General features: G+C 38.8%; 1 protein-coding gene across 11 annotated transcripts in view; it reads left to right on the top strand.

Moving 5' to 3' along the window:
• Positions 1-12,327, top strand: part of Rbpj (recombination signal binding protein for immunoglobulin kappa J region) — a 184,696-nt gene that overhangs the window by 144,144 nt on the left and 28,225 nt on the right. For 5 of the 11 annotated variants that reach the window (XM_087584284.1, XM_087584285.1, XM_087584283.1 and 2 more), the window contains exon 2: positions 2,345-2,528. In XM_087584284.1, coding sequence (XP_087440410.1) covers positions 2,512-2,528 — 17 coding nt within the window. In that variant the 5' untranslated portion in view covers positions 2,345-2,511. 11 annotated transcript variants of the gene reach the window in all.

Raw genomic sequence — 12,327 nt, 5'->3', positions numbered from 1 at the left:
CACACACACACACACACACACACACACACACCCTACATCACACCACACCACACACCATACACACTTATCTGGGTCAGGGGCATAGAAGAGTACATAATTTCTGATGAAAGATAGCTGAGGTTATCAAGGTTATAGTAAGGTGTTCTCTCCACCCCCCAGACAGAATTTCTCTATTTAGTCCTGGCTGTACTGGAACTCACTTTGTCAGCCAGGCTGGCCTTGAATTCAGAGATCACCCTGGCTGTACCTCCTGAGTGCTGGGATAAAAGGCATGTGCCACCATGTCCAGCTATACTAATTTTCTCCTAAAATTCAGTTTAAACTTAAACCAGCTGAGTACACAGTAGGATAGTGGGTTAGGTACATAATTCTTAAGTGATCTCAAGCCGTAGTATTTATTGACTTTATGTTGAACTGTGACCTCACCAGTTCATCCTCTGGGATCGAGAAGTATTTTCATAAAATTGGATCACTGTAGGCAGCTCATCTACCTCTCTCGGGGTCCTAGTCTCTTATTTGTCAAAGAAGGGGTCAGGATGGAGTGGGATGGATGCCTTGAAGTGTTTAACATTGTACTGAACACACACCAACCAGCTCTAGAGCTGCTCTCTCTACAGGATTGCCCAACAGCGTTGCAATATATTAGGGACATTCTGAAATTCTACCTGTAAAATTCATTATAATTTCTAGTTCTTTGGTTTTGTTTTACTACATGTGTTTTCTCTAGGCTAGTCATTTGAGTACAGGTGCTGCCTCCTTTAAAACAGGGCTCTTCTAACAGAATGAGGCAGTGAGTAAGTCCAGTAGACCTGTGATTTTTTTATTCTTTGTTTTCTCATGTACTTGTAGTTTTGCTGACTTCCCAGTGGCTCATTCCCCTACTCCCAGTGGAACTGTTTCAAGAGCATTCACTTGGTATCCTATATGTAGGATGCATTTATTTGCAGAAGCATTAGTGTAGGAAACCATGTAACATTCTTCCAGGAGGGGACAGACACATGTACACATAAATACCTACTACTAGCTTGTTTTGAGCAGGAGTGGGGAGGGCCTGGGGGCCACTAATATGGCACAATCATTAGTTTGAAAAGATGCTAAGTCTGCAGACAGGAATTTCATTGGACCGGGTCTTTTGGTTCTGTTTTTCATTAGTTCCCTTTACCCTGGTCAAGTTCTTATATGTTGTGCATTATCAGTTTTCTGTAGAATAATCTACATTATAATCTGTGTCTCTACAAAAATCTAAATTTTAGAGATGTGTCATTATCTCACACAGGACTTGGAATATTGTCAAATAGGACTAGTTTCACTTTCACCTTAGCATAGACTTAGCCCTGCTCCACCCTTCACCAGACCTTCATAAGCCCAGAGTCCTAACAGCCTTTCTCATTCACTCTCTTTAGAAACTTGCTTTATGGTCTAGCTTCATTAAAAGTTTCCTGACCAATCATCCTAAAATAACTTAAATTGCTTTGTGACAGTAAATTATATATTCATTGATAAGCTATCAGTATTGTTTTGTACAATACAAGTTGCAGTATTCTTTTTGTATTAGATTTACAGCAAAGATAGTGAATTCTTAGTAGATAAAAATATGCAGTATGTGAATTTATTACTATATCTTAATTATGAAATATTTTAAACATGGGTCAGAGTGAAGAGAAAGGCCAGGTGTCTGCCAGGGAGCTCACAGAGCAACACTAAAGCCATTCTGAGGAGTAGATTTTCCCTTATTTTACAGTGCATAACAAATGTGACCAAACCCTACCTCCATACAGGCTTACTTCTACACAAGCCCCACCTTAACACACATAAGCAAGCAGACAATTTCTGTTCACCTGGCTTGCTCGTTCAGTCTGTTCTGACACTTGTCTTCCCCAAAGTACTATTAGGACACAGGTTGAGGATACAGTCTCCGAGACAGCTCTTTTCCCTTCAGAGTCCAGGCACACACTCTGGGTTGTTTTCCTTGTGCTTATGATAGCCAAGCTGTGGATCAGTGCTCCCATGATCCTCTCTTGAGTTTTATTAATGTTCAAGAGCATTCCCTAGGATTGTGTGTGGCCAACACTAAATTGTGCTCAGTGGTTGATTATAAAGAGTTTCACAGAGAATATTGATGACTCAGATGAAGAGATGAATAGGAAAATAGGTAGAGGAAGCAATTAAGACTCAAATTTGTGGGGCTGTTAGAGAAACATCTGTATAAAATAAGTGCTGATGGTGTTACATTGTAGCTGCAGTGGCTCCTTCCTTTTCTAAGTCATAGCAGCAGTTAACACAGTGCACTAGAACCTTAATAGACAAACACTTAAGTCCTTATTTTTTTGTTTTTGTTTTTAAGTTATTGAACTTATGAGACTATCAATTCAAATGGATGCATTATAGTTCTTCGGAACCATTATGATCTCAAAAGCAAAGGAGAATGATACAGATACACTGACTGAGGTGTTTTGAGGTGCTTCGAAGTGTTCCAAGCTGTGACTTACCTTAACATGTTCTTGAAGTACCATGGCGTGGATTAAAAGGTATGCTTTCAGAAATCTCTCAGTGACCCAATGGTCATGGGCATAATCAACACTTAACTATATTTTTATACTTTAAGATACTTTAATATTTAGATCACAGGTATGTTTATGGATATATAGTGGGGATTTTGCTGTTAGAATCACAAGTTTTTGACTAACTGGTTTTTTTCCCCCCTCTTCTGACAGAAGTTTGTGGGGGACAGGGTAGATGCTCTCCTTAGATGATTGTAAAAGCTATAATTTCTTTCATCAAATAGCTTAGAGATAACTAATATAACTAATCTTTTCTTCTAGCCTTTTCTCTCTTTTTTAATTGGTTATTTGGGAATTTCACATCTTGTACTCTGATCATACTCTTTAACCAGGCCTCCCTCCCATGTGTACCCCTTCCCCTATAACCCCTCCCCCTTAAGAGAAAAGGGGGAAAAATTCCGTTTGGTGTTGTCCATATATTCAATGGAGCATGGTCAAACTCCTAGTGGATCCCCCTACCCCCTGCAAGGGAAGACGAGTCTTTCTCCACCTGTGTTCCTGCCAGAAGCCATCAACTATGGAGACCTGTGTGTATGTGTATGGTGTGGGGATGTGTGTGTGGCAGTGGTTGAGACCAGCTCTCCTGCACAAGCACCATGCTGGGCACATAAGTAATCTTAGTTATGTATTAGTCTATAATTATCCTAAAGCTACTATCATAGACTAATTCTCTGCAAAGCTGTCATTAAACAGTGTGTTAAGTTCTTCATTTAGGGCATTAATGTTCCCAAACAATGATTCTTTGGACTGTCTGTAGAACAGTACTACCGTTTATGGAAGAAAAAAAAATCATTTCGAGGAAAACGAATGATTTTAAAAAATAATGTGAGTTCATGAATGTAAGTATGCAGTTAATCATACATGTGTTCATAGTATGTAGTCTTGTAATTACTTATGTTTACTAGGAGTGGTAAGTTTAGACTCTGTAATACCTACTTATCCCTTAAGGGTCTTTATGGTTTTTATGTTCATAAAGTTTTACTTGCATGGTATAAGATTTATGTCATTATTTGAGATTTTGGAATCTAGTTTTTTGTGCTGTGGTTATTCCTGAGTTTATTTTGTATATTGCAGTGAAGGAATCTGGGGGCAGCACTGAGCTTACTAATGTTTTATCACATTTAGAATTGTCCTTTCCAACATGAAGTAAAGTGTTTTCACTGGAAAGATAAAGGTATAAGCCAAGGACCAACAGGTCGAATGGAAACACTGATGATACAGGCCGTGGTTTCATTGGGCTGCATATACAGGCTCCTGTGGGATGTGGATAGCTCCAGAAAAAGTACTTTATAACTCATCTCAAGTATGAGCCCAGTTGAGAAAATGGAGTTTGTTGGGTCAGGTCAGTTCCTGGGAAGAAAATAAGGGAACGAGGAAAATTGACCTTTTTGAAAAATTCATTGACACCACCTTTCTGTGCACCACAGAACTGCTGCGACATAGATAGATGAGCAGGAAGATGGTCTTCACAGTGCCCAAACTTGTAGTTAGTTAAAACGAGGAAGCACCGTTTTCATTAGTAATGAAGTCAAGCTCGTACACAGGGCTCAAGTGCCATGAGCTTTCGATAGCCCATTGTGGGGAGACTGTGCAACTTCAGGTGCCTTACCATCTCTTGTGTTAGTTAATGTGGATCTTTAAAGTTGTGACGGTGAGCATGCAACATTGAAAAAACGGGTTAGGAGGAAATCCTGGGACAGAAAGACAAGATGACCCTGAAAAAGTATTTCCTTTGAGGGCTTTTGTGTTTTGCCTATCACAGTAATGGTGGCAAAGGTGATGATAGCAGCTGAGCAACTGGGTTAACTCAATATTAATTCAGCTTTATTAAGACTTTTTTTGGGGGGGGGTTCTTTTTTTTCGGAGCTGGGGACCGAACCCAGGGCCTTGCACTTCCTAGGCAAGCACTCTACCACTGAGCTAAATCCCCAACCCCTTTATTAAGACTTTTATGTTGACATTCCTGTAGGGAAACCTGTGGTTGAGAATTCTAGCCAGGGTTAGTTGACATGATAGAGACAGACAACATCTATGCACATCCATAACAAGGTAAGATGGGGCCAGTGGAGCCACAGAAAGCGGTCATTCACCTTTCACATTTTCATTAGCTCCCTCTTCAATAAGCAAGTTTTAATCCTAGCCTGGTTTCCCAAATGGATTCTATATATCCCATTAACAGATCTTCTAGTCATTCCTGTAGTCCTGTTTCTGGTGAGTAAATGTCTAGAAAATAAATACTTTTCTTAAATGAAGCTTACGTTTTTAAGATAAACACCTATCTTGTCATGGGATAAATCTATACTCTTATTTGCTTGATGTTTGATTTACAAATAGAATGATAAAATATTCAAAAGGGTTGTTTTGTTTTTTAAACAATCTTTGTCTCTACAAATGCATTATTGTGAGTTGGATACTGGTGGGTCTAAAGGAGCAGTTCTCAACCTGGGGCTTGAACAACCTTTTCATACGAGTCACTCGCCTAAGGCCATCAGAAGACACAGATATTTACAGCGATGATTTATAACAGTAGCAAAATTGCAGGTATGAAGTAGCAGAGAAAATAATTTTATGGTTGGGGGGGGTGTCACCATAATGAGAACTGTAATAAAGGGTCCTTGCATTAGGACGGCTAAGAACTACTGCTCTAAGGCTAGAAAGGCTTCAGTATTTACTGTATTGTCAGACAGTGGTGTGCTGCTTGCTAAATAAGTGCTTTACCTGGACTCAGCATTCCCATTACACAGATGTGGAGGCTGAAGTTAGAGAGTAACTGAAAAGCACTGGGAAAATGGGGGCTTTATTAGAGCAGAGCTTGAAAGTAGCTCGCTTAATAATTGGAGCATCTTCTTGAAATGAAAAGAGATTATTTATAGGGAAACTGATTGTGATCTTTTTCACATCCCGCAGAAGAAAAGCTGTATCCAACTAAAACATTCCCATATTTGGGGTTGACCAGATTTGGTTTGTTAGGAGATGGATAATTGCCCTTTTATAGCTACTGGATTCTCCATCACTCTTTTGCTTCCTTTGACTCAGTGGCTCTGATACTCCCTAAACAGTCTTTCCTTCCTTTTTTTTTTTTTTTTGTTGCTGCTCTCTTGGCTCCAGTGTCTCTGACTCCTTTACCTTAATATTTTGTACTCTCCAGTCCACTCCTTCCCCCATTACTTGTAGTTTAAACAAAAGACTGCTCTGTATTCTTCCTGCAGATTAATACTATGAACATTGTCTGAAATCAACTTTTGTGTCTCAGAACCAGGCAGGTCAAACGAGAAGTGAGTAGACTAACTAGAGTCAGTGAGGATGCTAGGAAAATACCATAAATCTTAAATCCTAGAAGATTGACCCAGGACAAGATACCTCCTTCAGAATAAGGAGCTTGTTAGCCTCTTGGTACTTCTTTTACCACAGTCTGTCTTGATCTGTCTTTTGCCACATACACTGTACAGAAAGAGGAAACTGAGAAACTGACCTCCTCTGAGCCCTTAATGTATATCTGGTCTGTGTTTGAATAGGGAGGACACAAATGGGCTGAGGCTTCCTCAGCTATACCAGAACCAAACCAAGGGAACGATTTGGTCCACTTTAGATGTTTTGACATTATATTTATTTCAGTCAATGTTTAATGTGTCTTATAGTGCTATCCATGTGCATGTCTGCCATGTAAAAGGATAGCCTAAAATGCCATTGTATAACTCTGGCTCATTGCAGAAACTGTTTCTAGGCTACTTAGAGTTGTTAAATACAGTCTGTATTTAACTAACCCTTAGAGCCATTACCACAGTCATTTTTTTTTCCTGGCTTATTTAATCATATGCCAGTCTTCATATTTTCCAGTTTGATTACTGTAGTATATTTGATCATTAGAATGTAATTTTCATTCACTGATAAATACTTTATTGAAGAGCTTTCCCCAGAAAGATTAAATAAGATATGACTGTTATAATGGGACAAGCAAATGAGAATTATCACAAGGAAGAAAAGGGCATCTTAAGGCAATATTAAGAATATAGTGTCCTTAAAGGTTTTTTATGGTGTTTTCTCATTGTCTTTGCACGATCAGTGTGTGATTAGAAGTTAGGGGATGGCTGGGCTAGAGAGATGGCTCATGGTTAGGAATGCTTGCTGCTCTTACAGAACGCACTGGGTTTCCAGCACCCACATTGGGTGGCTCACAACTGCCTATAGCTCCAGCTTCAGGGGATTTGATGCTTTTTTGGCCTCTTTGGGTACCAGGTACACATGGTGCACATACATGCACACATATAAACACTCATACACTTGAATTAAAAATACATCTTTAGGAAAAATGTAGAGGAAAGTTCTGCCTTGTGAGTTAAAAATAATATCAACTTTGGGGAGTGTTGATGAAGGTGTGGAAGTCAGATGTGAACCATGTCCCCTGCCTACAACTTCTTAGCTCTGTAGAGTTAGGCCAGATTTCTAATTGCTCTGTTTTCTCATTTCTTTAGAATGAAATTCTGGCTTTTGAAAGTGTTTTAATCAGTGTTCCGTTGCTGTGAAGAGATACCATGACCAAAGCAACCTTATAAAAGAAATAGTTGGGGCCTGGCTTAGAGTTTCAGAGGGTTAGTCATTGACATCCAGGTGGGGAGCATGGCAGCACACATGGCACTGATGTAGTAGCTGAGAGCTACATCCTAATCCATGGGCTTTGGAAACCTCACAGGCCACCCCCAGTGACACACTTCCTCCAACAAGGCCACACCTATTCCAGCAAGGTCCCACCTCCTAATTCTTCTAATCCTTTCAAATAATGCTACTCCCTGCTGACAGAAGCATTCAAATATCTGAGCCTGTGGAGGCATTCTTATTTAGACCACCACAGAAAACAGTAAACAGCCACCTCTATATTTTATTTGCAATGATGAATTATCAGTTGTGCAGATGAGACCATGCTCCTTGTCTTTCATTTGACACCTGGTTTTGCATTTCTTACAGCATGATAATAGGGTTGGAAAGAATTTAGTGTTTAATTGTCATAAAATCTATTTTATAGAAGCTGTTGTATTCAAGAAATATCAAACATTTATAAAGCACCTTCTGACCACAGGCACATGTGCTCCTTACAATCACAATTTTGTTTTCTCTGAATTTTGTTACTCTAAGATCTCAATATTCCTGTTAACTTTTATGTCTTGAAGGTTCATGTACGTAGTATATGCCAGCATTATCTTTCTTTTGGCCAAATAATAACTATTATCACCAAGTTGTCTTTCAAAGAATTACCCATATTTAAACTCCTAACAGTTTATGTCAGGTCAGTTTGCTTCTCTGTGTGCATCTTTTACCTGGGTATTAACAAGTTCTTAATCTACAGACATTACTGCATAATTGAGCTAATAGTATAAAAGCTGTGCCAAGAAACTGGCCACAGGCCTGTTGTATACCGTCTCCCTGAATGATTTTTGATAGTTTTCACCACCAAGTTATGCAGTCAGCAGAGTCAAGCCAAGGTCTTGATGAACAGATGATTATTTCCCCAGGCCAGGCCTTGTGTTATACCAGTTTCTGGAATAGATACCCGGATACCTCAAGCGAGACCATTAACCACATTTATATTATTCCTGTATATCTGTCTACACATACAAATGATGGACACACAAAGATGATTTTTTATCTTTGAACCATTTGAAGATAAAATGCCAGGATCAGATTTTTCTCTAAACACTACATTGAGTATTTCTAGAAGTAAGAATTGTAATCGAAATTAAGAGGAAATTAAAATTGATCTATTTTATTCAGATACTGTTAATTTTCTAATGTCTTCTACAACTGAAAAACATCCTAAACCATATGGTTTTTGTCTCTTTAACTAGGTCAGTTTCTTATTTTGTTTATATCAGTTCAAATTTATTCCTTGTGTTTAAATTCAAGATCTACATTTTCACCATAATGTAATTAAAATGACACTGTATCTTATTGCATAAGTGGCATTCAGTAAATAAGATTTAACTCAGTCCCGTTCCATCTCTGTATTGCTTTATTTTATGGGGAGTGGGATTCCTGGAGATGAACCCAGGGTTTCATACATTCTAGCTAAATATACAACACACACACACACACACACACACACACACACACACACACACACACACACACACACACAGTTTCACTAACTTGAAAAGCCAGGTTCTGAGTGCAATTGAGGGTGATGATCTTAGTTAAGCTCCTCTATTCCCATTCATTGACACAGACTGCTGGCAGATGGTTAGATTTTTTTTTTCATTTAAAATTTAAAGAGGAAAAATAGAAGGGACTTTAAAAATTAAGGAGAAAGGTAGTTTTGAAGTGTGTCTACACAGTATGTATGATGGGGGGGGGCGTATTTTCATCTTTTGGCATCTACTGCCTGTCTTTGACATCAGCTCTGGGGCATGTTGCTCTGTTAGGAATGTGTTTACTAAACGTGGTGGTCCAGGGAGATCCAGCACACTGCCTTGATTATATCTGTTGAACTCATCAGAACCAGTGCTTACACTAAGCTAAATTCTAGCACAATTGCTTTTAAAAGTAACATTAAGATAAAACCTGATTCAAAATAAGTTTGAAAAAGGTGGACATGTTACCCTTTGTGTTGGAGTCAAGGGTCAGAGATTGGGTACTAAGCGAGCATTCTCTCACTGAGCTTCTGATGGAGTGTCTTTTTCAAAGGACTGTCTTCTGCTCCTATAGATAGAAAATGAGTAAATTCTTTAAAAATAAATTACATGTTTACTTAAAATGTATGTTCAAGGCTGGGAATATCACCTAGTTGGTAGAGTGCTTGCTTAGTATACAAAGGCCCTAGGTTTGACTCCTGAGTATTGAATAAAACTGATAGTGGAGGTAGTAGAAAGAAGCATGTGGATCACAAGTCCAAGGTTGTCAACTACCTGATAAGTTGGAGACCATCCTGGGATTCATGAGACCCCGTCTCAAAACAGCAAATATCAATAACAAAAAGTTATTTTCAGACAGATAAATTTTTCTACAATTTTTGCTGTTTTAAGTTATGAATATGAATGCACTCTGTCCATTTGCCCTGATTGTGCTTAAGTTCCATTAGGGCGTGGGCTTCTGTCTCTTGCTCATTGATGTTGGACATACCTGTACTTAGTTCCTAGTAGCTGCTCAATATGTAACTGGTGAGGGCCAGATTTGGTGCAGACATTACATGGTGAGCCTGCTGTGGTTTTCCTTTAGTTACCAAGCACCTTCCCAATCAGTCCCAGTTCAGGTTTTATGCCATTTATTTATCTCACGGGATGTATACTGATGTACACAGCATGTGATCGGTTTAAGTTAATCTGCTCTGTCTAGCACTGTCTTCTTCTTAAGTGACTTCTCAGAACCCCCAGTGCTTTATTTCAATTACTGCTCATAGAAGTTTGGGTTGTAAGTGTTTTCTTTTTCCACGTTTTCCTTGAAGTAGCTCGCTGGTGTTGCTTACCTTCAGTTCTTTTTAATCCCATTTCAAGATGATGGAAAAAAATGAAGAATTCAGATAAATAGGACTACTTTTAAGTTCTGTGACCCCATTGACGAGATTTCTTCCCTGTTTTGCGCCTGTTCTTCAGTTCATTGGTTGATATGCTTCCAAAGCCTGAGCGCTGTTGTGCAACAGCAGAGGTAGGGAGTGGCTGCCTCTCTGGTTTAGGGGTGTGCTTGCTTACTAAATTGTTCTGTACTCACTGCATTGTTCGGTGTCTGACCTGGTTGTTTTAGTTTTTTAAATGTGCATTATCTTTTGGCCAGAAAAAGTGTTAGGATGCTGAAATGTGATAACCTCTATCCTTTTTTGTACATTTGTGGTCATACATTTTTTTATCTGGTGTGGAGAAAATATTCTTACCTCTTCCTCAGCAGAAAAGAAGTATACACAGATGCAATGGGTGTGCAAGTTAGGAAATTCATGAGGACTGGGGTATGCAAAACAATCAAAACCAAACCCTTAAAAGAGCTTTGTGCTCACTGCTTCTACCACTTGCTGGGATTTTGTCTTGAAGTTGTCTGGGCCTTAAATCTGCCGTCATAGTCTGAGTGCATACGTGTATCAGTTTTGCTGTGTGTGTTTCCTTGGAGTCATCTGTACCTGTGGTTTTTACAGTGATTCCACCTCCTCCTGAGCCCCGAGGGAAGAGGTTCATAAAGACATTCATTCTGTTTAGGGCTGCGTGCTCCAAGGTCTCTCTCCCTCTCCGCACATCATCTGTTCAGTTGTGGGTTAATTACCCTCTACCTGAAGAAAAAGCTGTCATCCCAAACAAGAAGCTATTTGTAACTGATACCTAGTGGGAGAGGGAAAAATCAGTTTTCTCTAATGGGTGCATCATGTAGTCTAGGTTAGGGTACACGTGATCTTCAGAGTTGGGCACCATGGCTGTTACGTACTTTATTGGATCTTTTCCAGAAAACCTATTTTGTAATCACTCTCTCCAATAGACTGATGGCATATTCATTAAAAAAGGTCAGGATTGCATGTAACAACTATTGGATCTTTTTCATACTGAAGAAGCAATTTGATCTTAGTATTTATAGGATTCTTCACCTTAGCATAGCAGCTAGGTTAAATAATGTGTGGTTTTGTGTAAAATGTTACCAGGCTCAGCTGACAATTAGGATTTTAAAGATAACATTTGTAATTAAAATACATTTACATAACTTTACCCTTTCCACCCAGGCCCTCCCAGATCACCTCCCACAAGCTTTTTACACCTCCTCTTCTTACTCTGGAATTAATAGCCTCTCCTTCCTGATTATTGTTTTACACACACACACACACATACACATGTGTACATGTAAATGTATACACAGATATATAAGTACAACCTGCTGAATTGATTTGTTGTTTGTGTGAACATTTTCAGTGTACATTTCTTTATATTAGACAACCAGTTAGGAGGCTTAGCCCCTGAGAAGAGCTAATTCTCCCAATCAGCAGCCATCAGCTGCTTGCAGTTCCTTGTCTAAGAAAATGAGCCCATAAGGCTTGCTGTTGATATTGCCACTCTTTAGGCCTTGTTTATGCAGTCATTTCTATGAGAGATTTTCACAGCAGGCTTCCTGATGTTTTACCTCTTAACATCTTTCTGCCTCCTCTTCTAAGATGTTCCTTGAACCATAGATGCAGGAACTATGATGTAGGTGTGTCCACTGGGGCTGGGCTCCCTACAGTCTTTTGATTTCCGTATTGAAGTTTTCTGTGATAGTTTCCATTTACTGTAAAGAGAAGTCTCCTTGACACAAGTGATACCTATTTATCTGTTGGTATATACTTATCTATATGAGTATAGGAATAACATTTAGAATATAGTTAGTAATTGCTCAGCAGGCTATATACTGCATGATCTTGTCCACATTTCCTACAAGGGTGCATGATGTTGTATCAGCATGTTTTATTGTCATTGACCTAATCTAATGAGTATTTATTTATAGAAGGGATGGGTCAGGTACTCTGATTGATACTTACTTGATGATCTAGGTTTGGCAGAATTAGATTGTATCTAGGAATAAAAATTGTATTTGAATTCTTAGTGCAATTACTCTCTGACTAAATAATTCATATAATTAACTTTTGTTAGATCCCAGAGAGTGCTTGCTGATTTTGTCACATAGTGGTTATTGAAATGTTTTATTTCATTCCCCATTTCTTTTTATATATAAAGGTTTTGTTGTTTTAATGCTCCAGTAGACTTTGGTTAATTCCTCAGTTTGTGTAAATTATATAAACTCATTGGGTTTATAGTATCTTCAGTCCGAATCA

This window comes from Rattus norvegicus, chromosome 14, assembly GCF_021556685.1.
Source record: "Rattus norvegicus strain SHRSP/BbbUtx chromosome 14, alternate assembly SHRSP_T2T, whole genome shotgun sequence".
Lineage (NCBI taxonomy): Eukaryota > Metazoa > Chordata > Mammalia > Rodentia > Muridae > Rattus > Rattus norvegicus.
The sequence above is the reverse complement of the archived record's forward strand: the minus strand, read 5'-3'. Positions and strand labels throughout refer to the sequence as shown.